Source organism: Hibiscus syriacus, unplaced genomic scaffold (assembly GCF_006381635.1).
Source record: "Hibiscus syriacus cultivar Baekdansim isolate YM2019G1 unplaced genomic scaffold, ASM638163v2 tig00111774_pilon, whole genome shotgun sequence".
NCBI lineage: Eukaryota > Viridiplantae > Streptophyta > Magnoliopsida > Malvales > Malvaceae > Hibiscus > Hibiscus syriacus.
The window spans coordinates 1,332,146-1,350,521 of NW_024063175.1; the positions used below are offsets into that span (position 1 = coordinate 1,332,146).

General features: G+C 34.7%; 1 protein-coding gene across 2 annotated transcripts; it reads right to left on the minus strand.

Annotated features, from left to right (window-relative positions):
- Nucleotides 1–4,912: 4,912 nt before the first annotated feature.
- On the minus strand, nt 4,913–17,894 carry LOC120170239 (zinc finger CCCH domain-containing protein ZFN-like). Of its 2 annotated transcripts, XM_039178214.1 has the most exons (7): nt 17,688–17,894; nt 14,348–14,506; nt 13,979–14,041; nt 13,191–13,310; nt 12,329–12,619; nt 9,154–9,483; nt 4,913–5,438 (listed from the first exon to the last, which is right to left on the minus strand). In XM_039178214.1, exons 2-7 carry the CDS (start codon nt 14,498–14,500, stop codon nt 5,157–5,159), a joined length of 1,239 nt encoding a protein of 412 aa, XP_039034145.1. In that variant the 5' UTR covers nt 14,501–14,506; nt 17,688–17,894; the 3' UTR covers nt 4,913–5,156. The 2 variants fall into 2 exon arrangements, with proteins under 2 accessions (XP_039034145.1, XP_039034146.1); XM_039178215.1 differs by lacking the exon at nt 17,688–17,894 and having other exon boundaries at nt 14,276–14,417.
- Nucleotides 17,895–18,376: the final 482 nt, after the last annotated feature.

Consider the following 18,376-nt stretch of genomic DNA (forward strand, 5'->3'; position numbering starts at 1 on the left):
TCTCATAATTCTTATTGATCAATGGCTCCTAAGCTTGTTTAAATACACCTTGGATCACTTCTGAACGTTGGAGATCATTGGTGAAATCAATAGATTCATTATTGAGTAATTATCATTTAAAAATCTGGTGGGAGCATGGGTGCATCGATACACTCTCAATAGTGCATCGGTACACTATATGTAAAATTCAAGTATTTCGACCCTTATAAGACCTAGTGCATTGGTACACTTGGGGTGCATCGCTACACTAATTACATTCGATGTTTCAAAAGAGCCAGGAGTGCATCGATGCATGGTCTATGCATTAGTACATAAAATGCATTCGATGTTTCAATAAAATCAGGAGTGCATCGATGCATGGATGTGCACTATACACAAAATGCATTCGAATTAGGGTGTGCATCGATACATCATAGAGTGAATCGGTACATCACTTTATAAATTTGATTTTTGGCTCGATTTTGGTTCGAAATACTTTGTAAAAATTGTTTAAAAAATCTTTTAAGTTTAAAACACAATTTTACACTTTAGTAAGGATTGAAATTGACCTTTGAAAAACTTAGAGTAATATTTTTGATATTCGGATAATTGACTCGAATATACTTTGAAAATAATTGTAAAATCTTAAAATTCAATAACACTTAATTTGTTATATCAAAATATCAAAATGTTTTCAACAAATAATAAATGTCCACTAAAATACTCAATATGTACTCTGATAGGTCAAACCAATTTGGAAACCACAATCCAAAGATAAGCTCGAATTTTCACCTAAGAACCTACAAAAGAAAACACATTCTGAACGCTGAGCTCACAAGCTTAGTTCCACTCAAATAACTATATTATACTACATACATTCATCAAGTGAGCATTCTAGCAGGCAAAGTCATGAAAAATATAAATGCACTAAGCATATAATCACAAGTACGCATCATGTTGTAGTCTAGGGTTACATCAACATCACGAGACTCACACCTCTTTATATTACAATAAAGGTACTTTTGATAAGAACTGGATCACACAACGTCATCATCTTACATTCAAAAGACACTCACCGCCATGTACCTAGGGTGAGATTTTGGTCACGAAATATTAGTATCTTATCCCGGATAGTCTACTATTCTCAAGTACATGGGACGTGTCTAGGTCACAGAACATCAGAGAAACATCCAATTAGCATTTAAAGTGCCCTAACACTAAATTGGATATATCAGGATATTCCCCACAACAATAGACGACTGTCAAACAAATAAGTAACTAAAGTGTAGTGATTGTTTTTCGAGCATCAAACAAAGGCATAAGTATTATAAAATCTTACCTCATCATCTTCTTATGCATTACATACAATTTATTCGATGTTTTCACTTGCAAGCTTTTATTAGTAAGTTTCAACGTCCTTAGACTCCTCTCTTGAGTCTTTTAGCAAGACAAAGCCCATAGCCCTTATCTTTCCCAATAGTATTGATACCTTGCCCTGGGTATTGGTACAAACTTTAGAGTATCAATACTCACCTTGAGTATCGATACCTTTTTTACCTTCGACATTTTGGATAACTCTTTAGTATCAATACTCTCATACAAAGTATCCATATTACCCTTTGGTGGTACCGATACTACCCTGAGTATAGGTACCAAATTTGTATTCAATGTTTGGAAAATTAATCCTCAATATTGATACCCTTACCTAGAGTATCAATACTACCCCGAGTATTTGTACCAAATTCGCATTTGATGTTTGGAAAATTCATTCTCAGTGTCAATACCCTTACCTAGAGTATCGATATTACCCCGAAGTATCAGTACCAAATTTGACTACTAGGATCTAAAGTTTAAACCCCGATACTGATACCATACCTTCAATATCGAGGCTCAGGGAACAATATCGATATTACATGAACTAGTATCGATATTATTCATCCAATATCAATACCTCAACCCAGAAATGCCCTATTTATCATGAGAGTTTCGTTCCTACATGTCCCCAAAGCCCTTCTAAGGCCCTCAAGTGTTATTTAAAAATTATAGAAGTTTAAGTGGATTATAATATGTCATTTTCATGCATAAATTATCTCACATTCATCCAAAACCATTTACAAGACAATAATGCACTTATACGCTTCATGTACAAGCAAGACATACATATAGGACATTTTACAAGTGGTACAAGCTAGTTAGAAGTGTGTTAGTTTACTCCTAGCTACTAGAAACGACCTCAAGCTCACCCAAGCACAAGGTTCTCTTTGTTCTTGCCATTATAGCTTTCTCCCACTTCTTTCACTAATCACATAGCAATGAATGAGTTATTAACTCATCTAAGAACTTAAGGGAAGTAGAAATATGATTTCTCAACACTAGAAATGAGTTAGAATCATCCTAAAGTGCTAGAACTCAAAACCCTTCTAGAACCCCCACCATGGCCACTATGGCTAGACGTTGAGAAAAAGGGTTTGAATAGAAAATCTAGAGGTGATGGTTATTCTCCTTACCTTTTGAAAGTTAGACTAAGAATGTAGAGGAATAAAAGTCTCACCTTTAATGGTTTTGCAAGAGGAATAAATGAGAGAAATGAGATGGAGATGAATATAAGGTTTAAGGGAAAATGAGGAAGAAGGGATCAGCTTTTCCTTAATATTGTGTCTGGTTACTTCATCTCATGTAAATGAAAATTAGCCTTTAAAATACTTTAGGAGTTAATTACCTCCTTGGTATTTCCTCCTTGGAACTCATTTTAAAAATACCCTTTTATAGCTATCTGAGCTCAATTCTAGCCCAATCAAGCTCAATCTTGGCCCAACAATTTCTAATAGCCTACTTTGTTCATCCATAACCACCGAGTCAACTCAAGATCATTGACCTAAAATCTGAGGCATTACATCCCAACTCTTCAAATGCCATATATAAAAAACCTATATAGTTTTTAACAAACAAATAAAATTTAAATTTAATTTAAAATTGTAATAAAAGTAGAAGATGCTAAAGAATAAGATTTTTATCCTTTTAGAAACGAATAACCTTAGAAGTTTAACATAAATTTTGTAAATAAAATAAACACATACATATATTATTAATCATTCAATTTAACTATCTAACCTACAAGGCTTAGTTAGAAAATTCAAATTGGAGATCAAGATGATTTACCACTAATGAATTTCAAACATTTTAGATCTTTACAATTTTAAATTCCATTTTCTTAGTATAGATTTAGGGTAACATTATTAAATTAACTCTTTTGGTATATATTTTAAGTGTCATTTTTTGTTGTATAGCTTAAGGATACTACCATTGATAGATTGTTTCTATGGTTGGCAGAAACAATATTTTTATTTTGTTTGTGATTATTTTTGTATATGCATTATACATCTTTGCATTGAATATAACATTTTGATCTTTTTGAGAAAAATGGTAGAATGTACAAACCCTAGTTCTATACACATGGCTTTAGTGGGTGAATCTCTTAGTGAGGATTTTCTACATATACAAGAACTCGAACTCGAGACCTACTTAAGCAATATCAAATTGTTTACCACTTGAATTGACCTCATTAATTTTTTGTATAGGTAAATTATATTAAAATTACCATATATAATAATGAAGTACACAAAATAGGATGATAGAATCAATAATTTATATTGAAATTAAATCATAAACCTTAAATTATAATATATCTAATTGAATATTAAACCCTAATTCATCTTAACTAATTGAATCCCAAATTATAATTTAGCTAAATTAAACCATTAAATTACACCATACCTTAAACCTAAACCCTAAATTACGACTAACTAAACTAATCAAATCAGGTACAACAAAACCACCAAGTAAAACACCCAAATGATTCACTCAAACCTTCTTCCCTCTCCATGATTCTCATTTTCCTTAATAAACCAGCTACCACAACTCATGCACATGAATTTAGAGGAGGATCTAAAATGGTGTCCTGATTTACAAATCTAAAAAAACTCTTCGATTATTTCTAAAAAAAATAAAAAATAAAAAAGTAAAGTGCTTTATAAATCCATAAATATTGAATAAAGAAAGATCCACCTAACAAAGGACAAGCAGAATGAGTTCCGGTTAAATTACAATGAAATACAATAGCTGTTCCTCTTAAGATCATAAGCTTAGATTTTGATTTCTCAACTTCATTTTATAAAACATTCAATATCAAAACACATAACAATCCCCTTCCGCCTAGTAACTAGTTCTATATGCCACAACAAAGCCATTACATTTTTTTCAGCTGCAGACGGACATTGAATCACTTGGTCATTAATGCCACATTACCCACAAACTACTACACCCCAAAACATAAGACGGTGAACCCATCAAGTGACCTCAATGGTTAAAAGAAGTGTTATTCTCTCTAGAGATCTTAGGTTTGAGTAGCTGCGCCAGCTACCTTGTAATCACACCAGACTATTCAAAAAGAAAAAACATAAGATGGTAAAACCTTCCTACATCTTAAACTATCCACTAATTACACAATTTATTTCATAAACAATAAGAATAAAAACACCACATTCCTTGTACCTGGAATCTTTTATTGAGAAATATTCTGAAGATGACTCTTAATCATTCTCAGAAGCCTCCTGCAAGGAACAGAGCAGATCATGGTGCTTGGTCAATACAAACTAATCCAATAAAACATGAGATTCAGGCAGATTGACTAACCAATTCATCTTGAGCGAATCATTTAAGAAAATCACTCAACATTGTTCAATATTGGGGAACACAGTAACTGCCACCTCATTAAACAAGGCTTATGTATTAAGAAATGTCTGCAGATGTGAATGGTGCAGCTACGGTGTAAAAACCAAGCAGGGTGGCAGATAATTACTAAACCATTTTTTGAATCCAAAGCCTGGTGGTAGATGAAGATTCACAAGAAAATTAGTCAGATGCTTAAAAGTTGCAAAAGAAATACCTTGTACACAATGGGTTTTCCGAATGTGACATCAGTTTCAGATTTATACAATGCAGGAATGTGAAATTCAGAAGATGCAACTGTCAACTGAATTGCATATATTTTAAAAGAACAGAACCAACATAACATGAACTCTGTACATCTCCAACAATGGGAAATGAATTTACAGATAACTCTTCCTCATCCACCAAAAGATTGTCAAATTTAATCAGCACATATCTTTTTGCATTGTTTATCCCTCTGTATCAATACTGTCATCACTGGAAGACAATTGTCTATTCTCTGACAGTGAAAGTCGTCTGGACTTTGTGAAGCCTGCTTCAACAAGCCCCTCTGATGAAAGGTTTAACCCAGCAGTTCCCGAAGAAGATCCTAAGAAACGGTTAACTGGGGCATCATATGGAGATGATGCAGAGTAATTGAATGTGAAAACTTCCATAGGATGGTTAAACTTGCAACTTGGACCAAACTTGCAAATTCCATATTGAGAATAGAAAATGCATAGAGGTTCTCCCTGTTAGAATGCAAAAGTAGCAATCAATAATGCAAAAAGTATCAAGTAACAAAAGAATAAAACTACAGACACCATAAAAGAACATCTGAACACAGTACAGAACCTCTCACTGTGAATTATACACAAGCACCATAAAATAAATGGAAATATTGCAAGAAGACAAACTGGCAAACACTTAACCAGCTCAAACCAGAATGGGAACACTGCAAGGACGGCAATCTGACAAGAACTATAGCAAACCTCAGACCAGAATGAGTATGCGCAATGGATACGCAAAACATTTTCTTGGTAAATAACAATTAAAATAAGAAATTCAAAATAGTAAAAATCTACAAACGAACATATAATCCAAACAACATGAAAGCTTCAAAAAGTGTGCACAAGGTAAACCTCTCTGCCACAAAAATTCAGGACACAATAATGAAGAATAAAATGAAGTAAACTTGAAAGATAACCTTCTAACATTTGTACACTCACAGGGGTATCTAGTACAAATATGTATCCAAACACCTAATCCCCTTTCATCCAAACTTTGAACAAGCAGAGTAGGCTTGAATATCGGATAATGCATGAACACATTTTACATTTCAAAAATACTATAAAAGTACACAAAAATTGAATTCCAAAAACTTGTACACTTTGCTACATGGACCCCACTCAATAATGATTGTCATACTCGTGTCCAACTTTTCATCGGTAGGATAGAATATTGAATGTGTCTGAAACTTCATTATAGAAGTGAATACTTCGCCACACAAGTCAGCACAGGTCTTGTGACTACAAAAATTGGAGGAAAAAGAAGTTTAGTCTACCATTTATGTGTTTTGATTCATATATTTACTCTCTCACCCACTCTTGGCTTTCCTCTTTTAATCTCAGTATCCTCAATACTCAACTTCTCTTGAGCAACACCATCAATTCTCTTTATTGTTTGAACTGGTGTGGTAAAAAATAGAAATAAGGATGTAAAGTTGTTTGCAGCAGTAGGAAAATTTGTACTAGCTAATATTAGCATCCACACAGAACCTATGGTTATTAAAGAATGAGTATTTCAGCAAAAAAAAAAATAATTAATTGAAAAAAATATTTTTTTTAAAAATATGAATATAACAATATAAAACATTTCTCGAGTAAAATTGATTAAATCAAGAAAAATGTATTAAAAGTGAATAATTTATATAAAACTATATGAATATGTATAGAAGTTAATAAACATATTTATATATGGTTTTACCTAATTTACATTTATTTATCTCTATCAAAATATTGTTATAAAGACGCATCCACACATCCCTATCTAATTTATGGGTTCTTTTAGGCTGACTCTGCCAGTCTAAAAATTTATGCAAAAGATGGGTCAGACTAGTAGACACATGCCAATATGAATACTTGAGTACCATGTTACCTGTTTTTTTTTTTTTTGATAAGAATTGGAGGTCTCGTTAAAACCCCCCTTCTTAATTGCTAGAATACCAACCGATAGCCTAGCAACCAGCGGAAAGAGGAAAAGAGTACCTCAAGTTTTATTAATTTGACAAATAAAATAACCCAGTTTAGTACAACCCAAACAGTTACAAACAAAACAGGACACAACAGTCCAAACAGCCTCAGTTTTCCAATTTAAGAATATTAAGCATTAACATAAAACCAATTGACAATAACTCGAAGGGGGGCCAACTTGAATATAAAATCACAAGAAATCCAAGATCTAATAATTTGAGCATAACACCACGTAACACTATCCTCGCAAGTGGCAAAACAAGGGCCTATACAGACAACCTCACATGGGGTAACAAGCAAGAACAATCTGTACCTTGGATAAGATAACATGTTCAACATCAAACCTTAACCAATTAACCTAAAACCTATTGACAACAGTACCCTCGCATGTGGCACAACCTCACATGGGGTAACAAACAAGAAGAACAAAATGTACCTTGGATCAGCTAACATGTTGAACATCAAGCCTTAACCAATTAACCTAAAACCTATTGACAAAAAGTACAGGAGGCCAACATAAATGAGGTATATGAGGGAAACACTTTGGTCTTAGAAGATAAAGTGAAAGGATTGAGGACAAGAAAAAAAGGAAAAAAAGGAAAAAAATAAGAATGAAGATTAAAAGGATATGAAACCATCTTCATTGCAACCCTAGTTTTTGTTTTACACTGCACCCTTCTTTTAGATTTTCTTCACTGGTTTCAGTCAAAAAGAAAAAGGGAAAATTTCATGATTTGGACAAACTTTTGTAGGTGACTGAAATGACAAGAAGAAGAATATAGGTAAGTCATAACTGCACGTGGTTAGTTTTTGTGGCCCTTTTAACTAGCTTTTTTTTAACACAATCCATTTAGTTTGCGCTTTCGTAGTTGCTAAAAGAACAATTATTTAAAATAGATTAAACTACTCTTATACATACATACATACATACATTATATTTTTTATATATATAAATATACATGCTACTGCTATAGTTTTTATTCTGTATATAAACAAAGGCCAAATCCAGATTTATTTTTGTAAACATTTAAACAAGATAAAGTGATAAACCTAAATCTAGTTTACTTTGCTAAACATCAAACCTAAAATCAACTGGAACCAAGGTAGAGACCTAACTTGAATACAAGATCATAGGAAATCCGATATTTAATAGAAATGAGATACCGCTACTTAACACTCTCCTCATATGCAAGCTCAATACAAGGCTTACCTGTGAAAACATCACATGGGGTAGAAAGCATGAGAACAAAATACACCTGAGATCTAATATATGGAAGACTTCAACTTGAATATAAAGTTAACAGAAAAAAAATGAGATCAAGATTTAACAGATGTGAGATAAAACACTTAAACAGATCTATTAAGTAATATAAATTTTCAAACGGTACAAGATGTTAATTGATGCAGGATAAGAGGCAAAACAAGAGATTACACACGAGTGCGAGAGAGAGAGAGAGAGGATGGAAAAGGGAAACCAGAGAAAGAGAATTGAATCTCTACATTAAAGCATGTAAAACTTGCTCAAATTAGCATAATGAAACACCCACATAACTAAACCCAAATTTGAACTTAGATATATATATATATATATATATATATATTATAGAAAAAACAAAATCTCCTACACGAATGCTTTATCCTCCATGACTCTTTACTGCATCACGAAAATTTAATTCAAAATAGCTTTATCACAATAATATTTTATTTATTTTACATGAATCAGGGCAGAGTCCTCATGTTGCTCTCAGAACTCTGCAGAGCTAGAATGATTTCGCTTATCCTCTAAACCATAAACTCCTAGAATTGATTGCAAAAACACTTCCCATCTTCAGTGTGCCAATACAATCGTATTAGTACAATAGCTGCGGAAATTGCAGTGACCTAATTCTAGATTGCAGCACCTTTCACAATCAAGACTCAACCAGATATCCTTTGACCATTTTATCCACAACATAATTCCTAAAATCCTTATTTGCTAAACCCAATAAACATGCAAGGAAGTCATCCTTTGTCCTAAATATCCAATTTGATTACACGTTAATTCCTTCTACTCTACTTACAAAAAAAAAGTGTAGAAACGACAAAATGGTCAATTTCCCAGATAGAGTATCAAGGGAAATATCCGTTTGAGCTACAAATACAACCCAACAATTAGGAAGACAAGGTTTTCATGAAGAAAAGGTCATGCAAGTAAATGGTAGTTTATGTAACTCACCGGACGTAAAGGAAGGCCAATAGGACTCAACATGCAATCAGGGGCGGGAAGAACTCTTTCTCTTGGATGATGAAACCTACATACTGCACCAAATTTACAATCTTCAGTCTTCATGTAAAATTGGCACTCAGGCTGACCAGGTCTCTCGGGAAATACATTCTCCCTCTGCAATGCATAAAAACCTACAGGGGCAGAGCCAGAACGAAATTGGGAAAAGGATGCTTGAGATCCTGGAGTCACCGATTCATTTGGTCGTGAGGTCCCATAGATTTGATTATTCCCATTTGTCTGCTGCAGGTTCTCTGAAGAAGATACCGAAGCCAATTGAACCTGTAGAAATAAAGAGTATTAGAAATATGGTAGAACTTCACCTTTTGTTGGGAGAATAAATGTTAGCACTTATAAAAAAAATGCAAGTTACAAATGCATAGATGCTTCTAATTTAAGTAGAAAATCAACCAACAGAATCAAGTAATGTAACTGCATAACTAAATGTAAACATAAATAAATAGTATAGATGTATGCTCTCAGGCATTTTGATACAGTTATAATGTTAGATACATCATCAAGGCATTAGTGCTAAACCACTAGAAAATGTTTGTTTCTAGTGACCCAGAGTTTTACATGCCTATTTGGTCCTACACCATAAAACCTATTACTACACACAATAAGAAATTGAGTCATGTTGATATTCCTCTTGATTCTGCCAAGGATTTAGAAGCGAGAGTGAAGGAACTTAAAGTAAAAGTGGCTGATTTGAATAAGCGGGAACAGGAATTAAAAAGGAAGGAGAATGCAAAAGCACGAGGTAGGCTTTTCAAGACCTCTGGATCCGCCGATGCAACCACTTCATCTTACTCCGGTAAGGAAAAATGTGAAATGGAGATAGAAAAGGAGAGGACAAAGATTCGGAAACGGCACATGCGAGTTATGCTGGCCGGATTGAGGCAATATGGTAATTTCCCTCTTCCACCACATGCTGCTATGAACGATGTACTGGCCGCCCCGTGAGCTTGGTTGGACAGTTGAGCCCGAGGGCACTACTTACAGACACTCTCCTATGCCCCAAAATCAGCAAAATTTGGGAACATATTCAGCGAGGTCAGGTGAAAGTCCATTATCAATCAATCCTTTGAAGAAGTGCTCTGTTAAAGCAACATTGGACTGTCAACCACTTGTTGTCAGAATCGATGAAATTGGTTTGTCTCCTTCACAAGGAGAAAAACCTTAGGATTGGAAAGCTTTCTTTAGTATAGGCAACACCAGCTCTTTCTGTCGATGATGTTGATCATGATGGAACCAAGGAGATCACCACGAAAGGGTACTCCAATGAAAAGTTTTCCGAAGTAGCGAGAAGGAGAAAAAATGGGTTTCATAATTGGTGGAAGGAAGGCCAGCCAAAATCGGTGATGGGTTCAGAAATAGTTGTTACACGATATTTATCCAAAACCTTCCAGAAAAGATCCATTGGAAGAGACTCGGATCTATATTTGGCACACACGGTCAAGATATTGATGCCTTCATTCCTAACAAAAGAAACTCGAAAGGGGTTCGTTTTGGGTTTATTCGCTATGCAACAATTAAAGAAGCAAGGAAAGCAATATCAAAGATGAATGGTAATCATATTTACGGCAGCAAAATTAGAGTCTCTTTGGCTAAATATAAACCTCGACACTCTTACTGGAGAAAGTCTTCGACAGTTGTTCAACGTAAGTCTGGGATGAAAGATATTTCGAGGAATAAACACTGTGAAGTTCAGGGTGTTGTAGGCGAAGATAAACTTCACGTGTTGAGTAACTATCTTGTGGGGTGGTGCAAGAACTTTATCAAAATTGGTAATCTTGCTAACCAAATACAAGCTAAAGGACTAGTTGGTTTCACGCTAATGAGAGCCGTTGGAAATGTAGTTCTAATGATTTTTGAAGACTATGATTCGTTGAGAAGCGTGAAGGATGATAAATTAGAGACTCTTGCAGAATGGTTTTGCAGAGTGGAAACTTGGTCAGAGAGCCTAGTGGTGGAGTGCCGTCGCGTGTGGTTAGTTTGCGAAGGTATTCCTTTTCACGCTTAGAATTGGGATACTTTCAAAAACATTGCAACTAAGTGGGGAAAATTATTAGCAATTGACAACAGTTGTGAGTTTCCATCATCTTTTGATCGGGCTAAAATTCAAATACTTACAAAGGCTCAAGGGAGAATTGATAAGTTGTTCGAGTTGAAGGTCGGTGCTAATTTATTCAAAATCATGGTGCATGAAGTTGATCCTTCCTTCAAACCTAATTCTTGGGTCCCTGAAGATTGCGATATTTCATTAGAAATTGTCCCTCCAATTAGATCGTAACTGTTCAACAGCTGTATTCAGAGGCGTTTTTTTAGTTTTTGGTTGTAAATGTTGGTTTTTATTTTGTTATGCTCTTTTGCTTCTTGAGGTGTATTTTAGAAATTGGGTTACTGTCTTAGGGGCTTTTTGTTTGACGATGGAAGATTTTTAGGTGATAAGGTTTTTTGTAATGGTGTTTATACCCGTATGAGGGTTCGGTGTTCTCACATGTACTTGGTCTTCTATTTAATAAAATATGAGACACTCTTTTCTTCCTTCCAATGTTCTTCAACATACTAATAAGTATGTGGAAGAATACGAAGGGAGTTTTTAATGAGACCTCCAACTTCTATAAAAAAAAAAACGAGTCATGTTTAAATTTTATGCCAAGATACTTTCTTCCAGAATACCAACCAAATCTTGAGCAAATTGTACTTGCCTGATCAAATCATCAGCCAGCCACAAGTTCAAGAACAACAAAAAGCAAAACAACTCTGCCAACATGGGTAATAGCACCAGTACTGTAGGCTTGTGATCTCCAAAGCTTTATCCAACCTCCACAGAATTAATTCTAGGCTACCTTAACCAATCCTGTCTAATTTCATGTTATTGAAAAGCATCACAAGACTACTGTTTCTATGTCTTGACATTAGCTCCATTAAATGAAGCACACAACTATTAGTATTACGCAACCATAGTCAAGATAAGAAAAATCTAATTCTTTCAGGGGAAAAAAAGGGTCATAAGTTGCCCCACCACTCACTTTTCACCTACAGTACTGTCTTATCACATGTAAATGCTCAATAGAAATGCTTAGTGAACACGGCATTAGTAATAAGCACAGGAAAAACTTACACTGTAAGCATTCCAATTTGGAACTGATACCATCCCTTGTGGTAAAATCAAAGGGGCATAACTTGGAGGACCTTGCCAGCAGGGGCTGGGAACGAAAGAAGCTCGCGACCAGTTTGTAAGCCCTCCTAGAAATGACTGCTGACTAGGAGTGGTTGGAGATGGGACAGTCGGATAAATAGGAGAGCCACGGAAGGAAACCATCATATTCGCTGGTTGAGGATGGTGGAATTTACAAGTGCTCCCAAACTTGCATTGTCCAGTTCTTAGATAATATGCACACTCAGTCTCATTCTATATTAAAGAAAAAGTAGAAAAAAGAAAGCAAGTTACATTAAGCCTTTGAAACACTACTAACCATAAACAAACCTGTTATAAACTAATCATTGAAGAAATACAGCTTTCCTTAATGAGGTCCAGCCCTACACGATAATTCAACCTCAACCTTGAGGCAAGCAATGGTCCAAAATTCAGTAGTATTTTTGTCCATGGAATCCATATTTCAAGTTAAAAAACAGATTCATAACTCTGATCAGAAGAGAAAAGATTTCCCTTTGAGTCATAGAAACCAAGAAAGATTTTACTTTATGATCCTAATTCTCTACGTGTGTATATTGTTCATATTCGATCTAAAATTCTAAACGATATACATTCAGAAAATTTGACTATACAATTGGGTAAGCTTAACTGGATGCTACCAATTTTGCATTTAGCTAAACTAATGCAATTAGAAATCATGATTTATTGTTTTGGGAAAACAAAGTAACAAACAAACATGAGACAGGAGGTGGCTTGAATATTGACTTAAATTTGCATCTGATATTAACTTTCTATGCGTTGGAAAAGAAAAATACGAAATCAGTACCAGGCGAAGAGGATAACCCAAAAAATTTAAGGAAACTCTCCCAGCTAACCCAGCTTTGTCTCTAGGATGATGAAACTTGCATGTAGCTCCAAATTTGCAAATTCCTGTTTTCAGGTAGTACTGCAGAGCAGATGAGAGCAAAATGTCAGTTGTCTGATCCAAACATACATGAAAATGAGAAATGTAAAGTCTCACGTCTGATATGAGGCAGTAAAGCCAAAAGAGTAGCTTCTGTCAGGATTTCAATTTATCTTCTTTAGTTCCTTTATTTGTTTATTTTCTAAAACTAGTATCAAGACAAGACAGGACGGTCTTATGAGTTGCCTATGAGAAGAATATTTAGAGGGAAAGTGGGGACAAGGGAAGAAAAGCCTATTTCCGAAGTAATAGAAACTTCTATCATCAATAATCTGCATCGCTTACACGATTCTTTTGAATAAATTTTCTATTCAACCCACAATCATGAGTTCCCTGTTTTCAACATCCGGTGGGATTTCTCTCTAAACCTGAAAGTAATCCTTGTTTCATCATGAACAACTTTAAAATAAGAGAGAGCACTCATTTAATTCTAGTGCATCATCCATAAAGATGTGAACAAATTCTGAGAAGCAATGCAAATAGATCCAACTGTCAAATTCATAAGAATTCACCAAAACAGCACGTTGAATTTATATAGAAATATCTCTATCAATCCATGTTAATCATAATATCATACATTTAAAATTGTAAAGAACAAGTAAAAGCAGAAACATTGTGGTTATATGGGAAACCAAGGAAGAAATACATGCCTGACATTCTGCTTGCCCTACTCTTTCTGGAAACTCTCCTTTCATCCTTGGAGCAGCAATAGCCTGGAATTTGATATAATCAAAATTAATATTTCAAATGAAAGTTGATATGCAAAAGCCCAAAACTCGTAGTAGGACAAAAGTTTAAATGAAATGACAGAAGCAAACAAAGTATGCCAATTTTAAAAGTTTGAAATGTCTAAACTTCAACTTCCAATATTATATTTAAGTCGATGATGATAATAAGACTTGTAAAATGAAAAGGAACAAAAATTAAGAAGCTCTTTTGCATTGTACCGATAATATCTGACTCGTAAAGCATTAACTCTGAATTAATAAGAATTTCCCAAGAAAACATTGGATTTATACCTGCTTTCGGTTAGGAGGATGATTAAAATGACATGTTTCCCCAAATCTACATAGGCCTGTCCTGATATAGTAAGAACAGTCTGGTTCTCCAGGACGCTCAGGGTAGGGGACAGGTTCCATCGTTTCACTGGATCTCAAGTTTAATTGCCACATAGCAATCTGAAATAATATTAAATTAATTGGTTCGGACAATACATCACAAAATGAAGCCAAAAGAACAAGAAAAAGATATTGGAATTTTCAATTAGTAAACAAAATTCCTAGGACATAGACACTGAAAACATTCACCATTAAAAGTATTTCATTGTACAGACGAAGTTTATAACTACAGTTCCATTTTAACAGGTAAACCATGTAGTAATGAAAGAAACATTATAAGCTATCATTTCATTGTTACTATGGGAACTTACTCGTTCCTTCACGTTGTATCTTTTTTAAGAAATCCAAGCAAAAGGAACCTTACCCACTCTGTCCCCCCTCTTCTCCTCAAACTTCTCCCTCCACCCATTCTCTCCCCTTTCTTTACCTTCCCTAAACGTTAAAATAATGCAATGGTGAGACCAAAGGTTTATGTTTCTTCTCTTTTATGTCTATCACAAACCAAATGAACTCATTGGAGAATGACAACTCTAAGTTATATGTCCCTCTTCCAGCTTGATGAACATTGTTTCATATAAATGATATTTAACACCAAAAACAAGGAGAAATCTAAGTATATTTGATTATGACCTCAACTTCTTTCAAATAATAATAATAAAGAAAGATCATATGTTCACTTATAAAAGGAAATTAGAAACTACAAAAGTAACTTTTTTTCTCGCAACCATGTAGCCACCTTGATTTTATGACAAAACATCAGGCAAAAGTACCAAACTTTTACTCGTAAATTTCAGCACAAATTAGAGAATTTATTATTTAGTTTAGACCTGTTGACACTATAGAGCCTAATTGCATTTCCACAACCAGTCAAGGAGAAAATGGAGAACAAACCATAAAAATTATATAATTCCCAATCTAACAGTGATTTAAGTGGCTGCCTCTTTCGCGAGGCGGTAGCCGCCTCCACCTCTTTCTTGCTGCTTTTCGTTCTCCTTCGACCGCTTCTCTCAAGACCTCAAAAGCCCTACACAATGACGTTGAATCCTTTTTCATGTTCTTTGATTAAGGGATTGGTCTGCCCCGTTCTGGTCTTTTTGGAGTTAGGGTTCGTTGGCATTCGTCCCTATTTTGCCTATCGATTGATTGGGTGCTCCCTTCTAGCTTGGTGAGATCGATTCTCTCTCTTCCAGATGCGATTTATTCTTGTTTCTTATCGAGTGTTGTTTCGTGCTCGAGTATTAGTTCTCTTATGAAATTAATTTCAAAGTTTTTGAGATTATGTGTGGGTTTCCAGTCAGTTCTTGGAGTCAGATTGTGATAGATATAACTGCATGGAAGATGCTTGTGTAAATGCCATAGTGATCCAGTTTTTGCTCTTTTGAAAATTTCAATTTGAGGGAGAGTGTTTCAGGTCTTCCTTCGTTAATGATGTTGGTTCTGCACTTGATGTTCTCAAGGTTCTAGCGTCTTCATAATTGTTTGAGCTTGGTGCGTGCCTGTCAGGAGTTAGGGAGGTTTTTGCAGTTGTTTTTAGAGGAGCTGGAGTAGATTTTTATATGGTTTTTTAGTGTAAGGTCGTTAGTAGGTTTTTTTTAATGTTAGTCTGAATTGATGTGGCTCAAGTTTATTGGTTGCCAAGTTGTTTTCTGGTGGTTTTCCTCACTTCACCGTTTGCTGTTTTGGGCGGTGTACAGTGCCTATGCTGGTGGGTGATGTCTGTTTTGTGCCTTAGTGTTCTGCCGTGTTTGATTGTGTGCTACTGCTACATTTGGTGTTGCTTATAGAGGTTGTCCAATGTTCGATCCTGCGTTTATGTATTGCATTGTCGTCTTTGCGATATAATTTTTTTTTTCGATCCTTCGTAGTTTGGGGAGCTGGGTGATGTGTGTTAGCTGCTCTTGTAGTTAGGTTTTGAAATGAGGGGGAAACGTCTGTGATGCTGTTTCCATAGTTTGGGTGTTTGTGATTTTTTCGTTGCGTATCACAAGTGATGCATTGGGACAGCTGGTTTGAGCTTCATTGACTGGGTGAGGCAGTGGGCGTCGTTGTCTCAGCTTCGACGGGTGGTGATTCAAAGTTTGGGTGTTTGAGCTCCCGGGTAAGTATTGTCTTGGGATACAAGTAGGTTGTCAGTGATGGTGCTCTGTCATGAGGGTTCTCGCGTGCTATTCCTTTTATGGGAAATCAGGAGGTTGTCGGGAGACTGCATGTTATATATTGAGCTCCAAGGCTATGTTTTAGTGGATTAGAGTCAAAAAGTGGGTTTATTTTTTCTTAGTGCATTGGCCTTGGTCATGGTATGGGGTCGGGTTTTATTTTTGTCTGTGTATGTTTCTCAGTGTATACTATATTCATATTGTCGGTTTGTCTGTGGTGGTCTTTTTCAGTTGGCTGAATGTTGTAAGTGTGTTATGTGTATTTTCTCTTCACCATTCAAGGAATACTCTTTTTCCTCCATTTAGGATTAAGGAGGTTTTTTAATGAGATCCTTGTGTGGTGTACTTTGTTTTCCTTAATACAAAATACCTTCTTTAAAAAAAAACATGTAGAGGCATCCATATCCACCTGAATTACATTTGAAGAACAGAACAATTCATAATTTCATGAAGAGAAAATTAATGCAGCTCAGATTTTGTCATTATCAAATCAAATGCATTAAAAGACATAGAGGCAAGTTTTTTAATAAAAAAAAAAGGAGAAAAACCATCTGTATACACAGCAATTTAATCAAAATTTGGTTATCAACCATTTTTTTCCTTTCTATCAATTTGCTTTTCCAAAAAAATGATCAGTTTGAAAGTTGAAGTCGTAAAAGCAATAATCTAATAGAGCTCAATCCTAAAGAAAGTAATAATTAAGCTTAATCAGTTTCCTAGAAGTTCTTATGCGAAAAATTAAAAACAATAATAAAAAAGAAAAGAAAGTTATAACACAATTTCAATATCGCTTTATTTCCTGGAACCTCGAATTTGATTTAAACATATTAAGGCGGTGGAATCTCACATTTCATTATTTATTTTTTCTGAAACACAATTTAGAATTTATGATCACTTATTAAAATTCCATCAATATTTTATTTAAGATAACATAAGAAAAATGACTATCTTTAACGATGATCAAACCAGAGTTCACCACAAAAGGGACAAATCAATATAGGAAAAATAATCAACAAACAGCATTTTGAGTTTCACAAAATAGAAAACGAAAAATAATAAAATAAAACTGAAAAATAAAAGAATGCCTGGATTCAAGGAGGGTGAAAACGAGGTTCCTTCAGTCCCCGTTGCTGCAGTTCGGGACATGAGAATTCCGGCACCGAATGAGAATTCCATTCAGAAGTCGTCTTCTTCCATCACCACGACTGTCACGTAAGCACGACCTCCACGTGGAATTCCCATTCCCCACTCACAACCCACGCTGTCACTCTTACCTCAAAACACACTCTCTCCCAACAGAAAACCAAAAATATATATATTAAAAAACGGTTACCCCTTTTAGAGACGAAACAAAATACTAAAAAGAACTCTTCTTCGTGGAAATATTTTCTTAAAAATATATATTTTTTTGTGTTTTTTATATATATAAAAGTGAATGAGCGTTCTTTTCTCTTCTCCACAAAAAAAATATAAATTAAATAACAATAAATAGTAAATGAGGAAATTGAAAACCAGCCATCCAAACCCCACTAACTCTTCTTTATTTTTTATTCCCTTTTATTGGTAAACTACTTTAATAGTCATCCAATTATTAGTGTATTTTCATTTTAATCATCTAACTTATTTATTTTTCGTTTTTATCACTAAAGTTACAAATCTTGATATTTTAATCACATGACTTATTTATTATTCATTTTTATCACTAAAACAAATGGATTCCAGTGAGGTAAAACCCTCTCGGTTCTCTTTTGAATCCTTCGACAACAGATAAGGA